Source organism: Phycomyces blakesleeanus (genome assembly GCF_001638985.1).
Source record: "Phycomyces blakesleeanus NRRL 1555(-) unplaced genomic scaffold PHYBLscaffold_20, whole genome shotgun sequence".
In the NCBI taxonomy this organism is placed as follows: Eukaryota; Fungi; Mucoromycota; class Mucoromycetes; order Mucorales; family Phycomycetaceae; genus Phycomyces; species Phycomyces blakesleeanus.
This window is the reverse complement of record NW_017265153.1, coordinates 201,303-227,594: the sequence shown is the minus strand read 5'-3', so window position 1 is coordinate 227,594 and position 26,292 is coordinate 201,303. Positions and strand designations below refer to the sequence as shown.

Below are 26,292 nucleotides of genomic sequence, written 5' to 3'. Positions count from 1 at the left end.
ATGATCAACAAACACAGAATATCAAACATCTTTTGACACACCCGACAAGATGAGTAAATTCACAAAGCATAATAATAATAATAATATCCAATTCAATCCAATTATCATTATTATTTTCATAATAAAGTAGTAATGGCTGTTGGTTTAAAAAAGTATATGTATATGAATACATTCATTCATTTTTTTTTCTTTTAATATTTACAAGGTGGTCCGATAGAGACCATCTATGCTTCCCCCTTTTCAAATCAAAAGATGTTACATATTGGTGTTCAGAATGATTGCTCTTCTATAGTAATATTAAGATATAGATATAGATATATATATATATATGATAAGAAAAAATAAAATAAAATAAAAGTAAAGAGATCTAAAACATTCGGTAATCATTATTGTTCCATTCACGGTTGTCTGCTAATCGCCTATGGCCATCAATTGAGGAGAATGATGTAATTTCTACTGAGGCTTTGACGTTGCTACTCTTGAATGGTGAACGGGATGAGACTTGTTTTGGACGACTCGTTAATGCAAACGTTGGGGCTGAAACAGTAGAGTTCACTGTGTTGTCTTTTGGGTAGACGAATGGGTTGTACTGGAGTGAATCTTGGTGAACTTTGTCTAATTCTGGAAGATACGGATCGGTAGAAATGGATACCGAATTCTCTGCTCTCTGACAAGTATTGTCATGCTGGCTTGGTTGCGAACCACAATCAGGCTCTGGTTTGTCTGATCGACCCACATTGATAGAGTTACTATTGTGAGATATGTGGAGAGCCTTTACAATTATATAGGTCACAGGTCAATAAATTAGTATGTATATATACATACATATATGAGTCTTAATTACCATGCCACAGTTATTACACATTGATGTATTTGCTGGACTGACAGAATCTGCTCTCAGAGCCTCTACCAGTAGTGTTGATTCGACAATCTCAAAATACACCGTAAAAGACTAGATTTGTTTAGCAAGTGAAAGAGACAGATTATAAAAAGAAATAAAAGAAATAAAAGAAATGTACAAAAACGAAATTTAGGAGGTTTAGTCTTGAGTTCAAGTTAGTCGAGATGACTCTATCTTTTAAAATATACCTACATCAGTTCTATCGCCAAGGAACTCTGTCACTTTAAGCAAATTCATTGCAAAGTTGGCAACAAATGCTAAAATGAGACAGACCAGGGATTTCCTGGCAATATATTCAATCAAACTATTCTGCTGGCTCATTACAGTTCTTGATCTTCTAATATGCTTGTACAATCTTGTATTGTTATTATTTTTTAAAAAAAAGAGAGAATTGCAGAAGATGATTAAATTAAGCAAAAGAAGGTTTTTCTTTTAATACAAAAAATATTTTTATCACCCAAACATACATATAGTAATATCTTACCTTCTAACAAACATTCCACTCAAGAATAGATTGGCAAGCGAGTCCGAGACAAAGTTGAGAATAAGAACACCAGTAACCCTAAATCAATTGTATTAGATTATTGTTGTCTTTCTTTAATTTTTTTTCTGGTAATTAATTACACACCATTCCGTTAGACATGTAACACCTGTTGGGACTTCTTGTGTCATGTTCTTATGTTGGACGTTTAAATAAGAAAGCTCATAAGGCCAATCTGCAAATCGTAATGCGATGAAGAATACTCCCACGCATTTGATCCATTTCGAATGACGCTCTGTTTCAATGATTACTAGACGCATAAACATGACTGTGTAGAAAAGAAGATAATCTGTTTTATCATCATAATCACCATCATCACCATCATTATTAGATTAGTCGATAGCTCATTTGACGATTATTATTAGATATACCAATATGCCATAATCTATGTATCGAGTAAGCAGTTTGATGATTAGCTTAGGCATTTATACATCATATTGATCACCAAAGTGAATCACACAACATACGAGATCAATAGAGGAAAGAATGAGCAGGTAGTTATTTCAAATAGTGGGATAAGGCCAAAGAGGAACCGATGGATAAAAAATACTGATATCTGACCCAAGTTTACAAGATGTCTACAAACATTATTTTTATTTTACTTTTACTTTTAATTTCTTTACAATGCGCACATCTATGTGCATATTCTTTCGATATGTATTTACTGTCTCAAAGTATTTGTGCCTTACATTTTACCTCGAGTACGCCTGTACTGTTTTAGACTGATATGAAAGTTTCTTGCACAAATTACAACTGCAAGCCACATGCCAATCATATTCATACGATCGACAATGCGTTCTGCAAAGGGGGATAGTTCGATCATTGCTGACAGGTAACTGATGCTGTCACACACTTCCCGTAGCGAGTCAAAGACAATATACTATGTACTATATAGATATATATATGTGTGTGTGTGTGCGTGTGTGTGCGTTGGTGCGCTGGTGTATTGGTGCCTTGGTGTGTGGGTGCGTATGTGCGTATGTGCTTGTGGGCGTGGTTAGATGTGTACGCACAAGTAGTTCTTATTTGATAAAGTACAATGTGTATGAATGAATGTGTATGTGTGTGTAATAATGGGACCTGTTTTTTTTTGAAAGAAAGAAGAAGAAGAGTATGATTCTCGGGACAGAGCAAGATATATAAAGATATATAAATATAAATATAAAAGAAGGTTTAGAATACGGCAAAGTTAAAGATGCCAAAGAAGATTAAATATATATGTACATGTAAAATTAGCTGCGGAGGTTTTCCTCGTGTCTGTACATTTATTTTAGATCTTTGGTTATTGTTCTACCACACTTGATTTGTTTGGATCCAGAAATATTTATTTAGGCACAAATATAAGTACGGAACTAGGTCCAGTAAAGGCTATTTCTATTTAATATAAGACATAAGAGTATTCAATCTATTTTTCGATTCTTTAATTAATAATCATCACAACAATAACAATAAGGATCTTTATTTTCTTTTTATTCTTACTTGGGTATCAATGCGTAACTCATCAATTACTAGTCAAGACCGATATTCTATCTATCACAATTGAATTCTGATGAGAAATGGTATGCTTCGTTTTATTAGCAACTAATTATTATAAAAATTTCCCCTGCACAAAAACCGGCAAAAGGTAGACCGGGAAAGGGATCAAGGTTGACAAGACGTAGGGTCTTCTTAAATAGAACATTGGAAGAATATACCGGCCTATAGAAATCGGCGGGACAGTCTGGGTAACGAAGGACTCGCTCTACCCCGCTTTTGGCGGAATAGCGCTGTAAAACCACCGGACCCAAAAATTTAGAAATACAATAATATATATATATATATATACATGATGTGTGTGTGTATTATATGATAGTTTATTTTATTTCTTTTTTATTTATTTACTATTGTAGGTTGTAAGCGATCTTGTCGGTCAGAATGTCATTTTGTCTGCCTGCTGATAAAATTCGGCTTAATTACTGGACTTTCTTCTTAACAACCAAGAACGAAGCAGCAAGGAAAGAAAAAAACAGCCCAACAAATATATATATTTTGTAACAGGTGAACCTTGGTTCAAGGGGGAAAAAACCCACAAAATATAACAAATATGGGACCTGTAGATTGTCATTTTGTGTATTCCAAACAAAAATGGGTAACTTGATCTTACATGGCTATTCTCCTTTCCTTTCCTAATTTATTTTATTTATCTTATGTTTTTTTTATTTATTTATTGCAATGGTTTTCGGATTACTTTTTTTAATACTAGTTCTTTAAAAAGCTATTTTTCATTAATAGCTTGAAGAAGAAGAAGAGGCGGAATATTATGAGGATTAGGATAAGGATGAGAAGGATGAGAAGGAAGGGTGGCAATTGATTGAGAATCCACTAGCAAATACAGTATTTTTACTTGGTTTTCGGACTTTGTCAAAAAAAAAAAAAACTCGGATCAAGTCAATTTTATTTTAGACGAAGTCATTTTCATTTTTAGACATAAGCAGTTTTATTTTCAGACAGAGTCATTTCTGTTTTCAGACATTTTTTTACTTTTTTTGGAAACAATCCTTTTTTAATTCAGACGCCACATAAAACTTCAAAAAAAAAACTAACTTAGAGGTTTCATTTCGCATTCTTGCAAGTGCTGCGATAAATATCGAAACAAAGAGCCCATGTAAGGGCACAAATGACTTAAATCACAATACACAGATAAGAATCAGGTAAAAATATCAGACCAAATATATATAGTTGCAACGATGATGATTTTTTATTAACAAGACAGTACAATGTGAAGTGAAAATACATAGATAGTTTGTTAAGATAATCGTTTTTGAATTGGGGATATTCTTCTATCACGTTTGTAATTTCGCACAATAATCAAGCGAAAGAATGATGGACACAAACGATAAAAGAGTGGTATTCAAGATCTGTAAGTGTGAACAGCACAGTTTTTCGACTTTCCTATACTCCATCTATAACTGAAAAGAAAACGGCGAATTAGTTTGCGTATTAATTGAATCATATACCTGACAAGAGAACGAAGATCACTTCCCACTCCCAGCTGGGACAGCAAATGCTACAGCAATTACTTATCAAGGCTAGGAAATTTCTCCGGCGTAGGGCAGGGTTCATATGTACACTTATCATCATACTTTTCTTGCCAGAATATGAAACTAATTAGGTATGCACTTATCTTTTTGGTGGGCAAAGATGATTGCTGAAATCAATTCAGAAAGAAAAGAAAGAAAAAAAGGACTAATACAGGGCGCAAACCAAAACTAGAGTTCATAATCAGGTTAATGATATCAATTTTTTTTTGGCACAGACCATTTTTGCTGTATGAAGTCGATAGAAAATGAAAAGATATCGCGTTCCTTTGCCTCACTTCCATCACAACATAATGACAGAGAATAATTTTCGAAGTTCTTTTGATAAAAAAATAAAGGATAAACTAGAGAACCCGTTGTCGAGTGAAAATTCTAAATTTTCACTCACTCTTGCTTTACGCGGCGATTGAAATTCCAATGAAAAGATGTAAAATTTTACTGAGGGAGGCCATTTAGTGATGAAATGGAGTGAAAAATTGGGAGTTTTCTAGTTTTTCACTCCATTTCATCACCAAGTTTTTATTAAGAATTGAGCTTGTTTCTTTACCTTCAAACATAAACATAATATAGTCAAGAGTCGTCTCTATATATCTACTTAAGAGAATAAGTCCTGGAAAGCCAAGTTTATTAAGATGTATCTCTCTTATGTTTGTCACAGTACTTATGTTTTCATCAACTGTGGTCGAGTTTTTCTTTTTTTTTTTTGACTGGGTTTCACTAATAATTCTTTTTTAGCAGACTTTGAAAATATCACATCCCAACGGGTTCTCTACTTTATACACTCCCACAAAATAATGTTTGAATCTCCGCGAATGAATTTCTCATGCCAAAAAACACGACCTATATTCAACATACAACTACTTGTCAATGGGTATAGTTAAGAGCTTCAAACTTCGAATACGAGAATATATACATGCTTATCATTGAATTGTCAAAAGAATCGGATGTTTAATAGTGAGTATGGCCACCTTTGGCGTCAATTACTGTCTGGCATCGGGAGGACATACTTCCCACCAATTGTGAAGTAAGTTTGAGGTCTATGTTCTCCCACTCTCGTTAAATTGCAATCTTCAACTCATTGACGTTTTGTATACTGGCTCGTACTTTACTCAATTTGACCTCAAGAGCCCACCAAACATGCTCTATTGGATTTAGATCCAGACTTTGAGCAGACCAGTACTCAAATCCCTTAATTTCGTGGGTCTCTTTCCACCACTTCGCATAGGCCCCAGTATGGCAGCTAGCACCATCTTCTTGGAGCTTGAAGTCCTTCTGATGTTGCTCTGACAGATTTTTAACCCAAGGTACAAATTTCTGAGACAGAGTGTCGACATATACTTCTTGGTTTACATTGCCTTCAAGTAACGCCAGGGGTCCAAAACCACCAGTCCAGAAACAGCTGCAGATCATGACGCTACATTTACCCCACTTCGTTCCTTGGATAATATGATCATCTGAATACCTTTCGTTAACTTTTCTAATCACTCTGGCACCTCCATCGTTACCCTCAACTGTGAATCTAGACTCATCAGACCAAACTATACTACTCCATTGATCATCTGTCCAATTGACATGATCCTTCGCCCATTGCAGTCGTGTCTTCTTGTGTCTTTCTGTCAAAACTGGCTTATGAGCTGCAATATAAGAACCAAAGCCAAGATTCCTGAGGGAGCTGATTAGTATAGCTATGCAGACAAAGATCTCCATCTCTCTCAATGCCAATCTCAGCTGATCATAGTTGGCGAATGGGTCCTTACGAACAATCTGCACACAATGCCTTTATGTCCTCTCGTAAACTATTTTAGGTCGGACAGGGCTCTTTTCAGGCAAGGGTGATCCTGTATTCTGGAATCTCTTACTGATCTTCTTCACAGTTGACAGCTTCATCTGGACTATGGCTGAGATCTTGGTTGGACCGATTTCAGCCAAATGCAAGTACATGATCACCATATTTCAAGCCATCAGCTTTATAATAAGAACTATGCTTGGTTTTTGATGAAGATGAGGTTTCCATTGTGGGTTTGATTAGTAGAATGAAGAGAAAATAAGATTTTAACTTTAAAAAAATATCACTTTTTCTTGCGATTTTTGGGAGAAGTCCAAACATTCTTTTGTCTGAGTGTATGACAAGCTAAACCAGGATATATCATTAGTCACGATGCATAATATAAACCCATGTCTTGCCGAGATGTCCAACGCTGTATTCGATGCGGTATGTCGTTGTCAGCGATAGAGTTAGGAATAAGAATATCTAAATATACTAGTATAATAGGAGTCCAACACTGAAATGGGAAGCTGTATTGAACTACTGAACTTTATTGTGCTCGATGATCCAGTCTTCATTGCAAAAAAAACTGATTGTCGATATTTGTCACACTTTGTAAGTGAAAATAGTAAAGACTTGAAGATATACTCACTTGCAATGCTTTTTTTTATATATAGAAATGACTATATATTTGACAAGTGTGGCCTCGAATTACTTCAAAAGTCTGAATCGTGCTACCAGTCTTATCTATTTGATAAGTGTATGATGGCCACTGCCAAATATTTACGCAATGTCAACCACGACATTACCTTCTTTCCAGGAGAAATTAAACTCAACCCCATGACCACACAACTAAAACAGAAAGGAATGGATGACGGCCGATATAAATATAATGCTGATGGAACGCTCATAGACAATGATTTCTCTGCAATTGAAATATTTTTGACCGAAGTGTCGTCTGGCTATGGCTCAAATGAGACTGGAAAAATACGTTTTGACCATTATAAAGCCGTGTTAGGGATGTTGTCTATGATACGAACAGTGACGCAGTCATACGACAAAGCCTCATTCAACACTTTCACAAAATTGGAGATCCATTTTCTGCATGCCCATGGTAAGTGACTTGCGCAATACTATGTTTAGGTGCATTTGGAGTTATTAACTGTATTCTTACTTTGCATAGGCAATTCCATCAGACATTGGTCAATGTCAACACAGGCACCAGGTATCTATATCATGGCCAAAGAGCAGAGGGTGAAGGTTCCTACCAGTTTCCCTGAAAAAGATATTACAATTCTTCCGTTTATCTGCTTCTTTAAAACACTTGCTGTAAGTTGGATAGCCCAAGGGCATGATTCAAATAGAGAAAGACTGTATTAACCCATAGTATTAAGAATATAGATTGCTTGCGAGGAAACTTTATCAGTGCTGAAGGAACTGAAACAAGAGCATAAAACCATTTTACGATCAAAGAACCAGAGGCCACAAAACTTTCTAGTATCATAAATCCAATGATCATTCGCTTAAATGAAGGAAAGCACACAAGTATTGTAGCATAGCATGGGCCTTTGAGCGTACCCAGCAGCCCAATGCACGATTAATCCATATTCCGTTCAAACATGATTACCCTCTTCAACAAAATGATTAACTTATCTCCCCTCGCCAAAGTAAACTATCCATAATAAATATATATATTGGTAACAACTCGTTGTTATCTAAACAAACTATCTATGTATTTTCACTTCACATTGTACTGCCTTGTTAATAAAAAATCATCATCGTTGTAACTATATATATTTGGTCTGATATTTTTACCTGATTCTTATCTGTGTATTGTGATTTAAGTCATTTGTGCCCTTACATGGGCTCTTTGTTTCGATATTTATCGCAGCACTTGCAAGAATGCGAAATGAAACCTCTAAGTTAGTTTTTTTTGAAGTTTTATGTGGCGTCTGAATTAAAAAAGGATTGTTTCCAAAAAAAGTAAAAAAATGTCTGAAAACAGAAATGACTTCGTCTTAAATAAAAATGATTTGTTCTGGAAATAAAATTGATTATGTCTAAAAATGAAAATGATTTCGTCTAAAATAAAATTGACTTGGTCCGAAAACCAAGTAAAAACACTGTAATAAGTAAACTGTTTGTTGTCCGACTCATTAACAAGGTTTTTCCAACTGTGGGTGTCGTAATTAGGTCTGTTATAACTGGTTTGTCCCACGCGCTTGTTTTTGGGTTTTTGGGTTTTTGTTTTTTGTTTTTTTTTGAACTAGACAAGATTGTTCCTCCCCCCCATTGCTTTTTTGGTGCAGACTTTGGTATTTGATCCTCAACGGACTAAGCTAGGACTAGGAATACCGGGGAGGAAAATTATGGCTTGTCAAGTTTATTTAACGAGGTCAATTATGTTACCAGGTGTATGGAGAAACCCAAGTCAATTACAGGCACATTTTGTATGTTATATACCTATATCATTTTCTTGGTAGAAATGAAAATAAATATTGGCTACCGTAACTCTGGTTCAATTTTACACAAATAACAAATCCTTGTTTAGTCATTTTAGGCGAACCACCCAATATACTTATTAATTTATTAATTTATAGTGATGATAATGATAAAGGTACTTGATACTTGGTACAGGCAGCAGCACACAGATACACACATTAAAATATCTACCCACGTTCTTGTGGATTTATCCAAAATGAATGGCGAATAACCGACCATTCATTTTGAATATATATATATATATTCTTTTCTTTCTTTATTTCCGAGGAAAGTTGTTTTCTTTTTGATAATTCGGATTTTTGGTAAATGATGCTTTATACCTCCTGTGGTCCAAACATTCTGCTGGTATTATTGCCAATGTTCTCTAAGCAGACGTCTTTAAGCCGGATAGTCTTGCAATTCAACATGTTTAAAAAAAATCCATCTTTACACATTGGCCCTTTTCATTTTTGGAATTTTCCCATTTTTCCTGTATTTTCTAACAAAGTTTGCTTTGTAATACATTATATATACAAATTTATACAAGTACTAACCCAATATTAAAATTAAATTTAACCCGCAGACAATATCGAAAAGGAGATCCTGTACTCTGATTGAAAACATATTCAACAGGAGAGACTCCTGTAGTAATGATATTTCATTCTCTCTTTCTTTCTTTCTTTCTTTCTTTCTTTCTTTCTTTGAGAGTGCTTAGTAATCGCTAAGAAAATATATAATTAAAGTTTACTTTATTTGAATAACATATTGGATAATCAAACTGGTCCAAGTAACAACCTATTTCTATTTGACAAGGAAACAGCGCCAGACCTTTAAATAAAGTTAAATGTAGCTTATACGATGAATATTGATCTTAAAGCACATAACTTTACGCACACGTACATACACATACATACGTACACGTGAACACACATGAACACACATATTTTTAGAGCAGAATACAAGTAGAAACACCAAGATGTATTTGCCAAGTTTCTCTCTCCATTAAATTTTACGTTTGGAGTCATTATTGACTAGCAAAGAAAGAATTGAATAGAGAGAAAGAAGGCAAGAAAAGAGAAATACATATAAGGGTAGATATCGGTCAGATATCTGGATGTCATAATTCTGCATTTGCATTGGCACAAAATAAAGTCTGTTTATTTATTAGCTTAAAATTCACGCATGTAAAAGAAGACCTAGTCTGGAGTATGTTTGTGTATTCTTTTATCAAATGGTCACCAAGTAACCCCCCCCCCAAAATAAAACATAAAGCCATATTTGTGCGTGCATTGCATAATCGAGACTTTCAAAGAGAATTATAATTATCTAGATCTTTTCTTTGTTGGTCCATAAGAGATACTCGTATTTCTGGAAATTGCTAATGAAGCAGCTCCACATAGTATAAATATGTTATGGTGGATAGTACCCGTCACAATATAGGATCAATTATCCCTTTGCTTGTCCGATTGATAAGTGTTTCTGTCATAAGAGTCAAAAGAAATATTATAGTATATTTTGAAGATAGTATGTACTAACATTAATCTGGAATTCTGTACTGCTCTGCAAAGAAAGCCATTATTAGTCTATGTAAGTCTAAGTGTGTGTGTGTGTGTGTGTGTGCGCTAAAGAAAATAGTGCCTATACTAGTACAAGTTTTTAAGGCAGGATATAAAAAAAGTTGACTGGACAGATTGATAAAATTAATTAAAGATGAAACATAGGCCAGAATTTCAAGTCGTATTATTGAATTAGAGGTTCAAAGAAAAAGGGATAAAAAAAAGAATGGTGTGGACAGATATAATTTAATTTGCTCATTTTTTTATTAATCAATTTGATCTGTCCACTCCCATAATATTGAAAGAAAAAAAAATCGGTTAAATTTTGTGAATATATATTTTATATATGTTTGTTTGCCAAATTACCCGTAATTTTTGTCTTGATTCTGTTCCGGACCTAATACAATTTCGGAAGTGTGACTTTTGACATTCTTGAGTAGAAAAAAAAAAGAAAAAAGAAAAGCCTGGGAAAAATTGGATAATGGCCACCAAACTATCAACCACCAGTTCGGGTTTCTTTGTTTTTTTTTTAGGATCAGGTACCAGACTAATAGAATGCATGGGACAATTGAACCAAGTACATGTGTGCCTGTGTGTAGATGTACATTTACACTTACATTTGCATTTACATGTACATGTACATGTACCTGTACCTGTACCTGTACCTGTACTTGTGTACTTGTGGACTTGTGGACTTGAAATTGTGTCAAGAAAAAACGGGTAGATTGTTAAAGATTTCCCACAGTAATTTTTTTTTTTGCTTTCTTCTTTGCTACTGCTTGACGCAATTGACATTATGATACTGTTGCACTTTGTCACAAAATAATTCTTGTGTATGTGTGTAATACTTTAGAAATAAAGAGAGGTTATATTTATTGTTTTAAAAGTTTCTATGCATTTAAAAATGTTCTGCACCCTAGAGGCATGCACCTTTTCTTTTCAAAAGGGGTTCCCTTTCTGTCTCTTTAGGAATTAGATACAATTATAACTTAGATCAAATCAAAGGTGATAAAAAAGAAGGTGTTTCTCTAGCTTACATAATGATATTGGTCATTTCTATTTATACATTTTGTGCTAGTTTTTAAACGAGTCTATACCTATCTATATTTAAGCAATTTATAGATTATGGTGAATATAATTCAACAACAACAAAAGAAGAAGTGCCTTTATCTCTCTTTCTCTTTATATATATATATATATATATCTCTTTTTAATCTTTTTGTCAAATTAAATGCAGCAAACCAGCCCTCATATAGACTTGTACACCATCATTATCAGACTCGAGCTATTTTAATATAATATACAGAAATTACGTCAAGATTAGCTTTCGATAGAGTTTATATCAGCAGAAGCACAATATACAAAATAGTAAGAATTAACAGAATAAATCAATCAAGAAATCCCAAAGACACTGATCACTAAAATATACATGGATATATCGCTATGCACCATGAGAACATCAAAATGACATCAAGGTATAAAAAAAAAATAGGCTACAAGAAACCAAGGGTCGTTCGTGTTGAATGAGCCTAACAGGAGAGACTTTTTTTTGGGTTCCTACAACATATATTTTCCTTTCCTTTCCTTTCTCTTCTTTTAATAAGGAACTAAAATATTATTTCTAATTACTATTTCCACTGCTGCCACTGCTGCTGCTTGGTCTTTTGGTCAAATAACATCAAATAAAAGGATTCTTTAATTTCTCATAGTTTCTGGGAACTTTGTGATGATAGTCATGCTTAATAAGAATAATAATAGATATATATATATATCCTGTTAGATGGTTAGAATACATGTAACCGCCTACGCCGATGATGTCGGGATTCAGATAAAGAGATCCTAATTCGCTTTTTGATCAGTGGCTACAAATTCTTATCAATCTATCAAGGAAAAAAAAAGAAGACTGCTTTATAGGTGTAATGGTAATCAAAAGTACAATATATATTGTATATTATATTATGGTTATAGATAAGAATAAACGATCTCAACCAATGATTCTTGACTTAATAGAAAAACCGGCTAAAGGGTACCAAAAGAAGAAGAAAAAGAATATATATATATATATATATATAATATTGTTAATCATATCACAACACAACACATCACATCACTCTATACTACGCCAGATCAGATCAGAGCATATACTATTATCTTAACCATATTTACGATAACTGATAATGATTTTAATACAATACTTTATAAAGAGGATAGGAATAAGGAGATATATGCTATCTGTTTGCATATATGAAATGTCGTACACCTAAAAAAAAGAGAGGGAGAGATTGTTCCACAATACCTGTAAAGTATATTATATCTAATCTCTTCTTTAATTTATAATTTCTGGGACCATTGATATGATAAAGTTGAGTGGTGCCCTGGTGTATGTGTATGTGTGGGTACAGAAAAAAAAAGCCGCTCTTTTTATTTATTTATTTATATATATATATATACAATTCATAGAGCAAGTTTACCAACAAGGTTGAAGAGCAGATAAATCTAGGTTAGAGTAACATTCAATTCTCTGGTTTCTTATTGATCGTACGTTTAAAGATATTCCGCAGGTCTGTCTATAATCATTTATCCTATACAGTAATGGGCATCGACACATCCTTTCCTTTCTAACAATCAAACAAAACAAAATAGAAATTATACTATGCCTTTTGTGCGGACAATGTATAAGTATATTGCTTGGTATCACGAGTAGTAACAAACACACCTACACGCAAAGACATATAGATAGATAGATAGATAGACAGATAGATAGTATATTTGACTTGTTTTTTTTAATTCAATCCAATACAATTCAAATCCATTCACTTGGTTATTGTTTTTTTATATAAAAAAAGGAATAATAATAATAATAACAATGACATCGGTAACCTTGCTGCTGAAGTTTTATCCGTTAAAAATAAAATAACAATATACATTAAAGATATTGATATTTTCATCTTGTAAAAAAAAAACAAAGAAAGCATTATTATTTTATTACTGCAACTTTTACTGCTATTGCTCTTATTGCATAATTCATAATGACATGTATAATAATTCTATATATTATGATATTACAATTGCCTAGACTAAAAGCTTACTACACATGTATGCATTTATCTCGTACCTTGCAAATCAAATGCTCCCTGGAAACTTGATCTAACTTTGTAAAAGACAAATATATATATATATGTGTGTGTCCAATAGATCATCATATCTTTCAAGTATAATGGTTACTGTGAATCAGTATGTTAAAGGACATTAAGACGACCTAATGGTGTTGTATTGTATTGTGTTGCATTGGGCTATGCTATGCTATGCTATACAATTAGATAACTGCAATTGTGTCTATTGGTCTACTCCTTTACCGCGGGTATGTTCTTTTTTGTTATAAAATGATATTAATATATTATTACTATTACTATTACTACTAATACTATATTATATGTAAGCAAAAATAAAAGAAAGCTGTGCGGAATTGACTGGTTTGGTGTGGGGATTTGGTTGGTGTAACAATCGAAGCGGAAGGTCAATAATAACCAGGTAATCGTATAGAGAATTATTGGGTGTGTAATTTTTTTTATTTTATTTTTTTAATTGTGATTGTAAATTGTGGTTGTAAATTGTGAGTGCAATTGTGAGTGTAAATGTGAATGTGAATGTGAATGTGAATGTGAATATTATTTTCTTGCAAACTTTTTTTTAATAATAATAATAAATAAATAAACGTCAATTGTAAACCAAACTCGTTAGAATTAAAATAAACCAGGAAATTTGTACGAAAAAGCAATTGTTTTTCTTATTGGTATTATTGTTCAAATATCAGATATTATGCCTCAATTTTGCTTGGCATATAATTGAAAGCCAAGCCCGTTAAAAGAGATATACAGACAATAACATCAATAATCATATGAATACAGTAGTAATTTTTCATTTTTTTTTTTATAATATCAAGGGCAAGGAAGGAGGAAAGGGGTGAGGAGGGAGGGGGGGAGGGTGTATAATGGGGTGGTTTGGTTTGAGGAGAGAGAAAATATATATATATATATCTATATATATTTATACAATAGTAAAGATGGCGGAAAACAAACAGAATGCCACCCGATAGGTAGGAAAAAGGCCAGAAAAAAATATTTTAAGGGTATTTATTGCTTTACACTTCTTGGTTGCTTTACTTTTTTCATACTTCTTCTCCACAATTGATAAAGAAGAGCGGAATGCCATATATATACAAAAAGAAAAGCGTTGTTTTTATGTGGATCGACGGTGAGAGTGGGGAAGTCCTTTAGAGGCAGGTGATAGAACACTGTGCAAGAATAAATGAATCTCCATCAATTCAAACACCGGTATCTTTTTTCCATTAGAGGTATTCTCAAGAAGCTCTTGCTTGATAAGATAGACTGCGTTTATCGGTAGCGGAGTTGCCTATTCTTCCGAAAGACTATGATTACGCTCTACGTTCCCGTCTTTTTCCTCTTTTATAATTTTTTTTTAAAATAAGCTCACATAAAATATGTTTATTTTGAATTTGAAACCATGGTAACAGAAAATAATAATAGTAATTATAATAATTTTAAACATTTACAGTATAATTCTATTCTATTCTATTCTATTTTATTTATTACCATGACAACAAAATCGAGAATCAAAACAAAAAGGTTATTCTTTTTGTTATAACAATAATGGAAATTATAAGAATAGAGAGTTATGATAGGTTCTATTGACCAGATCAATTCCCACGATGAATTTATTATATATTCATTTTTATCTTTTTATCTTTTCTTTTTTTTTTTCATTTTTGTCTGGTTTATTAGTGGTGAAGGGTCTTTGAACCAATCACAAATCTCATTGTACAACTAAGCCATGAAGTTTATCTCAGATTGTAACACTCTGGATCGAAGGTGTATCTCTGTAGCATCCAACTTAATCACCTGAATCCAAGGCAGAAAGTATATATTAAAAAGACAAGATTTAGAAAATGAAAATATACAGATTTATAAGAACAAAAGAAGCTATTCATAATGCCAAGGCTTTGATACCTTTGTAAATTTTGAATTAATCAAGATATACATATATGTATATATGTAAAGATGTATATACAAGGCAAGACTTTTCTTTTTCTTTTTTCTTCTAAAATAAATAAATTATAGAATAGAATGGAGTTTATTTCGTATTTTTTGTTGTTGTATAAGGAAATAGCCGTTGTTGAGAGGTCATTTGCTCCAGTGGTTTTTTGATACCGCACTATATGGTAATAGGTCCAAAGTTCTCCTCTTATAATCAACGTGCCGTACCACTTTGTCATTCGATAGTCGGAGATACTATATAATTCTTTTGAAAGTGACAGTATATACTAGCCTTTTTGTACCAAACCTGTATAAAAATATATATATTAGAAAAAAAAATTAAAAAAAAAATTATATAAAGGCAGCCGTCTTTCTTGTTGTTGTTGTTCTTCTTTATAAAAACACACCCACCCATAAACACACACACACACACATATATATATATATATATTCACTTATATATATATATCTTTCTTCCTTGTATTTTATCTTTTTTTTCTTTTCTTTAATCTCTTTCTCTTTCTCTCCCATAACACATACAATCAGCTTCTCTTACAATGCCTGAGACAAATCTCGAGCGTACCTTATCCTCCACATCTGGTGAAAAATTCTCTATGCGAGAAAATGTCTCGGAAGAACAATGCGATGAAGGTGCCAATGCCAGTGCCAACACCAACCCTTACGGACATGGAGACGGAAATTTCTTGACAGCTTACTTTAACGTTGTCTGTGTCGTTGCCGGTACTGGTACTCTCGGTCTTCCAAAGGCATTTGCCATTGGTGGCTGGCTAGGTATCCTCATTCTTGGTCTAGCCTACTTCATGGCTGTCTACAGTGGTATCATTCTCATCCGCTGTCTATACGCAAAACCCGGACAACGTCTCCATGACTACAAGGCCATCGGTACTGCTGCCTTTGGCTGGCCGGGTTACATTATCGCCTCTTCTCTCCATTTACTCAATCTTTTCGGTTGCCCTGCTCTCTATCTTGTACTTGCTGGTGGTAACATGCACGAATTGCTTCAAAACACTGTAAGTCACACCACAATACAATAGATTACAATAGATTACATTACAACACATTACATTGCATATAAACAAACAAACAAACAAACAAATAAAAGATAGATAGATATTTCTTTTTTTTTTAAAAAAAAAATTATAATATATTTTATTGCCATGTTCCTGACTTTTAATTTAATTTATTTGTTTTAGGCTGGTGCTTTGACAGATGTCTACTGGAAGATTATCATTGGTGTATTCTTGTTGATTCCATCCTTACTCTTGAAGACTCTCCGTGAAATTACTGTACTTGCAGCTGTTGGTGCAATCTGTACCATGATGGCCGTATTCATTGTCCTCATCCAGGGCCCCATGGATCACAATGCCCACCCCAACCCAGTTGCCTATGCTACTGATGGTGTCATCTGGACCGGTTTCCCTTCTGCATTGGCCACAATTGCCTTCTCGTTCGGTGGTAACAACACCTATCCTCACGTCGAACATGCCCTGGCCAAGCCTAGACAATGGAACTGGGCAGTTGCAGCTGGACTCTCGACCTGCATTGCTCTTTATTTCTTGACTGCTGTTCCCGGCTACCACTCATATGGTCGCTCGACCCAGTCTCCTATCTACAACTCTCTTCCCCACGGCCCTGGCCGCACCATCGCCATGATCGTCATGACCATCCACGTTATCCTTGCCATCCCAATCTACACCACCTCCTTCTCTCTCGAATTCGAAAAGTTCGTCAAGTGCGACGAAGAAAGAATCGGTAAAGTCGGTGCCTGGTTCGGCCGTGCCATCATCCGTTCCGTCACCATGGCTATTCTTGTTGTCCTTGCTATCTTTGTACCTTACTTTGATGACTTTATGGGTCTCATTGGTGCCCTTGCCACCTGCGGTCTTGTCTTCCTTTTGCCTGTCCTCTGTTATCTCCGTCTGACTGGTATCCGCAACAAGCCCTGGTACGAACTTGCCTTTTGTGCCCTGACCATCTTCTTGGGTATCATTGGTTGTGTCTTTGGTACAATTGATTCCATCAAGTCTTTGATCAGAGATTTCCAGAACGACGCTTAATTACCATTATTACTATCATTATTTATTTATTTATTTTATTTATTTTTTAAAAAAAAAACACTCTATTCCTCTTTTATATCTAATGCCATTATTATTACTATTATTATAGTACTAATCAATTGGTAACATTAGCCCTTCCCTCCTTTCCCCTTCTTATTATTATTTTTTTCTTTTTATTACTGTAACTTTTTTTTCTCTTTATTTTTGTCACTATTTATTCTGTCCATATTTCAACCCATTTTTCTTTCATTATTTTTTATTCCTTGCCTTCCATTGTCTATATATATAAATATACTCTACTTCACTTCGCTTCACTTCACTTCACTTACGAAATCGTGTTCCATTATTGTTATGTATTTTTTTTGAAATATTCAATACTAATTATCATAAAAAAATATAATATATTAAAATAAAACAAAAGTATTTATTTATTTTTAATAATAATCTTGTTTTATACATTTGATTTGATTTGATTTGATTTGTTTGGTTTGGTTTGGTTTGGTTTGGCTCTCACATCCAAGACTCTGGATTCGTGATTCCATAATACATGATCCATAATCCCAGGTCTGGTCTGGTCTGGTCAGATCTGGTCTGGTCTGGTCTGGTCTGGCCTGATCAGGATCAAGAACAAAAATAATAATATAGAGTATGTATGTATGTATGCTGGGGGGTGGAGGGGAAGGGGCAAAAAAAAAAAGAATATGGACGAATCAAAGTCTGCAACAAATATTAATTATTAAGCCAAGCCAAGCCAAGCCAAACCAAACCAAACCAAACCAAACTAAACTAAACTAAACTAAAAAAAAAAAAAGAAACAGACACATACAGATAATTTGTGTGTGAATAATCAAGTTGGTATATTTCTTGCACTGATTAATTTTCTTTTTTATAATAAAACTAAATATACATTATATTTGAAACGGAGACTACATATTTTCTCGTATCTTTTGTTTCTCAGATATCGGGGTGTGTTTAATTTGTTTTGTGATTTGTTTCTCTTGCGCATTTCTTTATTTTATTTTTATTTTTGATCCATAATAATTACATTTCCGACGATTGTTAAGAAATAATAATAATAATAATAATAATAAAAGTTGCGTCTTACTGTTTCGTGGTTGATTTTCAAAAACATGCTTGTCATTTCAAATAAACCATAAGCGTTCCCCCCCACCTACACCTACACCTACACATGTATTTATAAGGTTATCTTGATTTTTATTAATATTACTCTTATTATTCTTCTTCTTCTTTTTCTTTCTTACTACATGACCCAAACTCTTGGAAAATACCAATCAGCAAAGAATATTTTTGTGTTTCAAATGTAGAGAGGCCATTTGATATGAACCAATCTTGCATATTTATCAAAAATAGACAATTTATATTAAGGTAAAACAAGGGTACTGACTAGAATTAATATATTTTATTTAAATAATAATTTCATCTCTATAGACAGCCGACAGACGGGCAGACGGGCAGATGATAAATATGAAAGAAAAGAAAAAAAGTATAGAAATTATTTACCGCAGTTGATTTTAGTGAACAAACAAGGGATATAAAATTAGATTTACATACATCGATGAATATGTCTTGGGTACACTTGAAACGATGCTCTCTTTATTTCATTTCTTCCTTTTGTACACTATGGACATTCAAGCACACCACATAAAGATAAAGATAAAGAGAGAGATTTATGTACAAGAAAAGAATCTTGGACCCGGAAACTAAATTAGGATAAAGATTATCCGAGGCGTCAAGTGAAAATCTATCTATCTATCTATGATTACATGCCCCCCCACCCCACCCTCAATCCTATAATTTTTTTATTCTATTTATTTTTTTGGTATGTATGTATATTTCTCACCCATCTCCTTCTTTTACCCGATTCTCAAGCAGATCAAGGGATAATATTTTATTGTACATAGTAAATATTCTCCTTATTAAATCCTATACAGTACAGTACACCTATATAGCAACCATAATATCTAGAGAGCAAAAATAAACACAGTCTGTTAAGTAGCACTATTAAATTATTATTATCATTAATATCTTTAATAATAATTATAATGAAATAATTCAAATAACCCCCTGTAAAGAAGAGTAAGAAGGCGAAGAAGAGAAGAATTGACCTCTTTTCTCTCTATTTATATTAGCTATCAAATCTATATACACACAATTGAGCTTACATTACATAATGTATATATGTATGTGGTTTATTCAAATTGTACATTAAACTTTAGTAATTCCCATGAATATATATGTAATATTTTTTATTTTATTTTTTTTGTGATCAAAATAAATAAATAAATAAATAAAGAATTGGATGAATTGTAGCATAAAACAAAGTATAAAAAGTCCAAGTATTATTGATGTCTTGATAATCTTGAATGTTTCAATTATTGGGCAAGAGATTAATGCACACAGAGTATTAGATATTTTATATGGCATTTCATTTGAACCATCTTATCACCGTGTGTATTTTGTAACCCATAATTCTTCCCATTGTTGTAGCTCTTGCACGTGAAGAATGACAAATGTTTTTCTTCTCTTTTTGAAAAAAATAATGGTTCTCAGGCCTTGTTTCCCCACACACATATTCATTCATTCACATACTACTATTTTATACTTATTTTTATTATTAATTATAATTAATAGCTATAGATAGAAAGCCAAGCACACAGACAGACAGACAGACAGACAGATTCTTATTCTTATTCTTATTATACTTTTAGTATTTTCCCCACTTTTTTTTTATTTTCTCTCTCTTTCTCTCTCTTTTGACTACCTCTTCTTCTTATTTACTTTACTTTACTTTACTTTACTTTACCACTTCTTCCACCTCTTTATCCTTTTACACACATACATATATCTGTCTGTCTTTATCAAAAGCAGAAAAAGAAAGAATGACAACATCACATGCTCATGATACTCAGATTCTCTTTTGTCGTGCATTAGCCGTAGTTCGAACATTACCCGACAATGACACCGTCCAACTCACAGCAAGTGAGAGATTGAATCTATATGGTCTTTACAAACAAGCTACACAGGGTGATTGTACACAACCAAAGCCTTCTTCACGAGACGTAGCAGAATGTGCCAAATGGTAACAATTGTCTCTCTTGTTTTCTCATTGTCTTAATAATAAAAATAATATTCTCAACTGTCCTTTTTTTTCTTTCTTTTTCCTATTATTGCTACTGTTGCTACTGTTGCTACTGCTGTTGTAGGAAGGCCTGGGACCGTCTTCAAGGTCTGTGTCCCACAGACGCACAAACATTTTATGTAGAGGCCCTCGTGGAGCTTATTGGTGAAGTAAGTCAATCATGCCCGTGTTTTTGATTGATTTGATTTTGATTTTGATTTTGTAAAAAAAAAAAAAAAAAAAAAAAAACGCACAGTTCATTAAAGTATATCCTCACCATCCACATGTCGATTCCTTGTCAGAATCACTCAATTACCTTGAGCAAACCAATTACTCTGAGCAAGGTAAGTAAATATATATATAGTTTGATTTGAAGAATAAGAAGGAGGGGATAATAGACCGGCATGTGACTTATGGCTTGCAACTCTTATATATATATTTAGATAATTTTGATGAAACGAATCCAGAAAGAGAAGAAGAATACTACCTTGGACCTATTCAGTCTCCCTTGGGTAATTACTCCCTCCCACGCCACTATGCACTTTCCGAACCTTCCCTATTGACAAACACAACCAACAAAACCACAACAAGTCACAGCACCCAAGAATATCCCATGACACCCGATTTATCACCTAGCAGCTACCAAAAGATGCAGAACCGTTGGCCAAGGCGATACTATGTTCAACCCATGGACTTTCTTCATCAATCAAACGACCTTGTCTCTGAGGCAGACACAATTGATCGAGAAGTAGCTGCCATCACAGCACCCCTTGCATTAAACTCACCTGATTATCATCCTCACCTCAACCACCACAACAGCCAATCCCAAAATCAATACCAGCAGTATCAAAACCAATTTAGTAATAGTAATAATAATAATTATTATAATCAGTATCAAGAACAAGACAACTATAACAAATCATCATCCTCATTATCATTATCATTATCATCATCACCACCACCGCCACCAACATCATCAATAACAAGAAAACAATCGAAATCAAGACAAAATTCTGGGCTGACAAAACCTCAGCCACTTCGACCAGGCCCAACAGAACGTGCGATGGAGATTCTTCAGACCGAAGTAACCGGGTTAGCCGAACAGCTGGCAATCCTTCGATGGCAACAGGTCGAGAGAGACACGCGGAAGCGACAGTTGCGGTGGAGCTGGTGGTGGTTGGGCAAGACGGTTCTTAAGCACGCACTCGTAGACACAATCATCTTCTTTGTCGTCTTCTTGATCATGTCGCGCCAGGGATCTCCATGGGCCCACATGGTTCTGCAGCGAATAGGCGGAGGAACACAAAAGATGATCCGTTCCTTTGTTCGACGAGCTGTACTCTGGAAGGCCACCTAATAAAACCAACAAAAACAAAAAAAAACTTGTCAAATTCATATTTATAAAAAAAAAAAAAAAAGAAAGAAAGAAAAACATATACTCATGTACTTTGAACTACTATCTAAAAATCACAAAATCATTCATTAATTCATTCATTTATTCATTTTTTTACATGCACAAAATTATAGGCTGTGGGTATTGATATTAAGTGAGGTGAGGTGAAGTGAGGTGAGGTGAGTGTGGGTTTGACAGAGTACAGTCAAGAAATATTGTGCGGCTCGAAACAATATAGAATCCGATCCGGAACCAATCAAAGTAATCTATTCTAGAATCATTTTTTTTTTTTTTTTTAAATAAAAAAAAACTATAAAAGCCAAAGAGTTGGGTTTCCTTTAGAATTTTTTTTTTCTTTTAAGAAATCATTTTTATTTATTTTTTTGTTAAAAAAAAAAAAGAAATTATATTATAAATAAATAAATAAATATATATACATCTTTGGATATTTATAATATTCGTACTGCCTTCGTTACACACACACACACAGACAAAAAGAAAAGAAAAGAAATAAAGAAAAAGGCACTTTTATTTAAAATGACATCATCAATGCACGTGACCAGCCCTCGCCTGGTGCTAATAAAAGATATGACACCCCAAATGAAGAATTTTGAATGCGAAGTGATTGTGATTCAAAAGGGTGAGTTATGATATATATGTGACTATAAAGAATTATTAGACTAATCAATCCATAAAACATATATATATATATATACACACACATAACACAACACAAAAGACCCTGAACCCCACTTTACTCGTCTTGGTGAAGGGATCTATAAAGCTCTGGTAGCTGATCGTACAGCAAGCATTTCACTTAATGTGTTTGGAACCAAAGGAAGTTTACTTAAGCATGGCGATATATTGCACATCCGGGGAGCGTAAGTGTTTTGTTGTTTTTGTTATTGTTCTTATTATTATTATTATTATTATTTTATATGTATATTTATGTATGTATGTATGTATGTACGCATGTATATGCAAGTACGCATGTATATATATACACACACACACACACATATATATATATGAATATTTAATATTATATATTATTTTTAATATATATATATATATACATAGTAAATGAATATCATTATCATCATCATCATTATTAACAACAATAATAGGCAGAACAGATTATATCAAGGGCAGTTGAGCCTTTCGGTCATGAAAGAAGGTGACATCAAAAGAATAGGCCAAGACACTTTCCCGTTTGTAGAAAAGCCCAATCTATCGGAAGCTGAGATTACACCGCACCGAGCACCCAATCAGTTCAGACAAGATCAAGCCTCGTTTCCTGATCAATCCCAACGAGCAGTCAATCCTCAAAGACTTGCCAATCGTCCTCAGCGTGGCCATGGAAACTTTTCAAAGGGAAGAAAACCTAGATCTGGCAACCAGCGTGATCTAGACCAACCTACAGACAATAGAATCCCGAACAACAACAACAACAACAACAATAGTAGTAGTAGTAGTAGTAGTAGTAGTAGTAGTAGTAGTAGTACTAATAGTAATATTAATATCAATAGTAATAGTAATAGTAATAGTAACAATGTAAATAATAACAATAGTAACAACAATAACAATAATGCTTCTAGTAATATTAATAATAGTAGTAGTAGTAGTAGCGGCAGTAATAATAATAATAATAATAATAATATCATTAACAATAGTAACAATAACAACAATAACAACAACATCATCAAGGCTCCATCAAGAGACCCTCGTCTAAAGCGACCTGCAGATACCCAACCTCTTGAGATACAGCAAAAGACACGTCGGAAGGTGGAATACAATGAATTCGAATAATTCCCATAATAATATACTATATCTATATATCTTATTTGAAAAGAATCCACATCATATTTGGTTTGTTTTGGTCATGACTATTTGGATTGTACTTGAAGTATGGGGTTCTTTGTTAGATGAATAATCCATTACACATACATGTACGCACATGAATGAATGAATGAATGAGTGAGTGAGTGAGTATGTATACATATATGTGAATGCGCGTGCGTGCGTGCGTGCTTGTATGTGCGTGCGTGTATGTGCGTGTGTGTATGTGTGTGAGCGCGTGTGTACTTGTTTGCATCATCATAATCACCATCACCATTAACATATTATTCTTGTTTGTACTTTATATGACTTTTCTTTCTCTTCTTCTTCTTCTTCTTCTTATTCGTAGCCTTCTTCTTGTTCTTATAGATATACATACATACATATTATTGCTTTCTTTTTTCTTTTAATAATGCTACCCTTGGATATCAGCCGTAATCCAACTGAAATAACAGTTGCAGCTTCTTATCAGCAAATCATGGAAGCCTTGGCCAAAAGGCATCTTAGCGAGGAATCTTCTATAGAAGATCTGATTGAGCTGCGATACTCTGTTCTTTCGGTTGTCTGCCCAGATAAACTGCGCGGTAGGGTCTGGAAGCTACTCTTGCTGCTTCCCAATGTATCTGCATCTTGCTACATCAATATTGTCCACCGAGGACCGAGTTCCGTGGACACAAAGATCCGGAATGACACCTTTAGAACAATGACGACCGACACTAGTTTTCTGGAACATGTATCTGAAGATATGCTTATCCGGGTCTTGAATGCATTCGTATGGATTAGTCGAAAAGGTATTATTATGAATATGGTTATGGTTATGGTTATGGTTATGGTTACGGTTACGGTTATAATTGTTAGGGCTTATTTCCTAAAAACCAAAAACCAAAAACCAAAATGAAAAGGTGAACACACAGATGATACATCAGAAGAAATTCAACTAAGACAGTACTTCCAAAGTCTGTCTTCGTCTTCAAAGGAGCTCACCTATGTTCAGGGCATGAACATCCTTGCCGCCCCGTTTTTGATGGTCATGCCAGAGATGGAGGCGTTTTACTCTTTTTCGACTTTCCTATGGAGATGGTGTCCACTATATGTTCATCCGACGCTCAAAGGAGTTCATTGTGGTGTTAGGGTAATGAGTAAACATTAAACAGACGAGTGTTTAATGCTTAATTCTTCATTTAATTTAATTTAATTTAATTCGACTCTTGTGTACGTACATGTATATGTATATGTATATTACACAGTTGGTGGACCTTTGTCTGGCTGCTTTGGATCCAACACTTTATGGATACTTGCTTGGAAAAGGCCTGACAGCTAGTATATACGCATTTCCATGTAAGCTTTAATTTCTTTTTCTTTTTAAATATTATTATATTATATAAGAAATTATAAATATTGACTAGAAATTTATTCTGTGTCGATCTGGAAGCTGTACTATCTTTCTCTGCTTGTACACCTCCTCTGTCAGAATTATTGCAGTTGTGGGATGTCATGTTTGCTTTCGGTGCTCACCTCAATATTCTTTACATCATTGCTCAAATTGGCATGGTTCGCCATGAACTACTACATAGCTCAAGGTAATTTTTTTTGATTGACTGATTGATCAATGAAACAATAACCAACAACCAACAACCAAATGATAATGAATACATACTCACAAAAAAAACCTGTTTTATATATATATATATTGTTCATTAGCCCTATGAAAATATTGAGGAAATTACCACCTCTTCAAGCAAAAACTATTATTACCATTGCTATGATATTCTGCAAGAAATTGCCTATGGATTTGTATGAGAAACTGGTTAGGCATGCATATGATGAATCTGTCGCAGATGAGCTGGGTGTCAAGGTGGTTGCAGACTCAGACCAGCCCCAGAATGATGTGAGTGGTCTGCCAGACTACATGACCGAAGCCATGGGTATCTCTACAAAGTCTTTTTACGAGCCAAGGAATTGATTATCAGGATCCCTCTTTATTTTATTTTTTGACACAGTACCTGTACAATACACTTGCTCTTGTTGTAGTATTACTTGGCACACATTTTTCTTGTTTTGGTTTACAAAGAACAAGTAACTGATCGATCAATTGATTTGTATTTTATATATGTACTATGTATAAGATGCATTAATAAAGTAACAAGGTTTACAGAAAAACCATCTGGTATTTTACTAGACACTAAGACTAGCCATATTAGCTGCATAAGATTTATGTGTCAAGGAAAGGGGATTGTATTCAATCATGACTTTTGCTTAAATATTTGTGGTCCTGTGGCGTGCATGTGCTAGCAGAATAAGGACAACCTTGTGATGAGTATCACATCTACATGTAAAATTATATCTATATTTATTTATAAGAATATTAAGCTAAACTAAAGTAAAGTAAAGAAGAAGAGTGAACAATGATCCGGGAGACTTTTTTTTTTTTTGGTTAACCTGCAGGGCTAGTCATTGACTAATTCATG

General features: G+C 33.9%; 9 protein-coding genes across 9 annotated transcripts; 6 read left to right on the top strand and 3 right to left on the bottom strand.

The window, feature by feature from the left end:
* Positions 1 to 367: 367 nt before the first annotated feature.
* PHYBLDRAFT_70551 (hypothetical protein) lies at positions 368 to 2,265 on the bottom strand (the record flags this gene model as incomplete). The annotated part of the gene is made up of 6 exons (XM_018442296.1): positions 368 to 772; positions 845 to 952; positions 1,094 to 1,256; positions 1,386 to 1,463; positions 1,530 to 1,710; positions 2,139 to 2,265. 6 exons carry the CDS (start codon positions 2,263 to 2,265, stop codon positions 368 to 370), a joined length of 1,062 nt encoding a protein of 353 aa, XP_018287840.1.
* Positions 2,266 to 2,766: 501 nt separating this feature from the next.
* Positions 2,767 to 5,082, bottom strand: PHYBLDRAFT_171817 (hypothetical protein; the record flags this gene model as incomplete). The annotated part of the gene is made up of 6 exons (XM_018436672.1): positions 2,767 to 2,816; positions 3,058 to 3,208; positions 3,586 to 3,607; positions 3,963 to 4,056; positions 4,439 to 4,585; positions 5,067 to 5,082. The coding sequence occupies 6 exons, from the start codon at positions 5,080 to 5,082 to the stop codon at positions 2,767 to 2,769; spliced, it is 480 nt and encodes a 159-aa protein (XP_018287839.1).
* A 493-nt stretch (positions 5,083 to 5,575) lies between these two features.
* PHYBLDRAFT_70553 (hypothetical protein) lies at positions 5,576 to 5,929 on the bottom strand (the record flags this gene model as incomplete). The annotated part of the gene is made up of 1 exon (XM_018442297.1): positions 5,576 to 5,929. The coding sequence occupies one exon, from the start codon at positions 5,927 to 5,929 to the stop codon at positions 5,576 to 5,578; it is 354 nt and encodes a 117-aa protein (XP_018287838.1).
* A 748-nt stretch (positions 5,930 to 6,677) lies between these two features.
* PHYBLDRAFT_171816 (hypothetical protein) lies at positions 6,678 to 7,790 on the top strand (the record flags this gene model as incomplete). The annotated part of the gene is made up of 5 exons (XM_018436671.1): positions 6,678 to 6,731; positions 6,792 to 6,899; positions 6,984 to 7,398; positions 7,468 to 7,613; positions 7,686 to 7,790. The coding sequence occupies 5 exons, from the start codon at positions 6,678 to 6,680 to the stop codon at positions 7,788 to 7,790; spliced, it is 828 nt and encodes a 275-aa protein (XP_018287837.1).
* Positions 7,791 to 10,177: 2,387 nt separating this feature from the next.
* Positions 10,178 to 11,045, top strand: PHYBLDRAFT_70555 (hypothetical protein; the record flags this gene model as incomplete). Its single annotated transcript, XM_018442298.1, has 2 exons — positions 10,178 to 10,289; positions 10,855 to 11,045. The coding sequence occupies 2 exons, from the start codon at positions 10,178 to 10,180 to the stop codon at positions 11,043 to 11,045; spliced, it is 303 nt and encodes a 100-aa protein (XP_018287836.1).
* A 4,887-nt stretch (positions 11,046 to 15,932) lies between these two features.
* Positions 15,933 to 17,500, top strand: PHYBLDRAFT_182626 (hypothetical protein; the record flags this gene model as incomplete). Its single annotated transcript, XM_018438649.1, has 2 exons — positions 15,933 to 16,406; positions 16,590 to 17,500. 2 exons carry the CDS (start codon positions 15,933 to 15,935, stop codon positions 17,451 to 17,453), a joined length of 1,338 nt encoding a protein of 445 aa, XP_018287835.1. The 3' UTR covers positions 17,454 to 17,500.
* A 2,889-nt stretch (positions 17,501 to 20,389) lies between these two features.
* On the top strand, positions 20,390 to 20,756 carry PHYBLDRAFT_9242 (hypothetical protein; the record flags this gene model as incomplete). The annotated part of the gene is made up of 2 exons (XM_018443786.1): positions 20,390 to 20,553; positions 20,678 to 20,756. Coding segments are annotated over 2 exons (243 nt in total), but the record flags the coding sequence as incomplete, so codon positions are not given.
* Positions 20,757 to 22,522: 1,766 nt separating this feature from the next.
* On the top strand, positions 22,523 to 23,918 carry PHYBLDRAFT_79850 (hypothetical protein; the record flags this gene model as incomplete). Its single annotated transcript, XM_018443513.1, has 6 exons — positions 22,523 to 22,625; positions 22,725 to 22,866; positions 23,113 to 23,447; positions 23,515 to 23,539; positions 23,659 to 23,770; positions 23,838 to 23,918. 6 exons carry the CDS (start codon positions 22,523 to 22,525, stop codon positions 23,916 to 23,918), a joined length of 798 nt encoding a protein of 265 aa, XP_018287833.1.
* Positions 23,919 to 24,236: 318 nt separating this feature from the next.
* PHYBLDRAFT_171812 (hypothetical protein) lies at positions 24,237 to 25,787 on the top strand (the record flags this gene model as incomplete). Its single annotated transcript, XM_018436670.1, has 5 exons — positions 24,237 to 24,615; positions 24,727 to 24,956; positions 25,072 to 25,162; positions 25,257 to 25,404; positions 25,526 to 25,787. 5 exons carry the CDS (start codon positions 24,237 to 24,239, stop codon positions 25,785 to 25,787), a joined length of 1,110 nt encoding a protein of 369 aa, XP_018288093.1.
* Between the last annotated feature and the right edge of the window lie 505 nt (positions 25,788 to 26,292).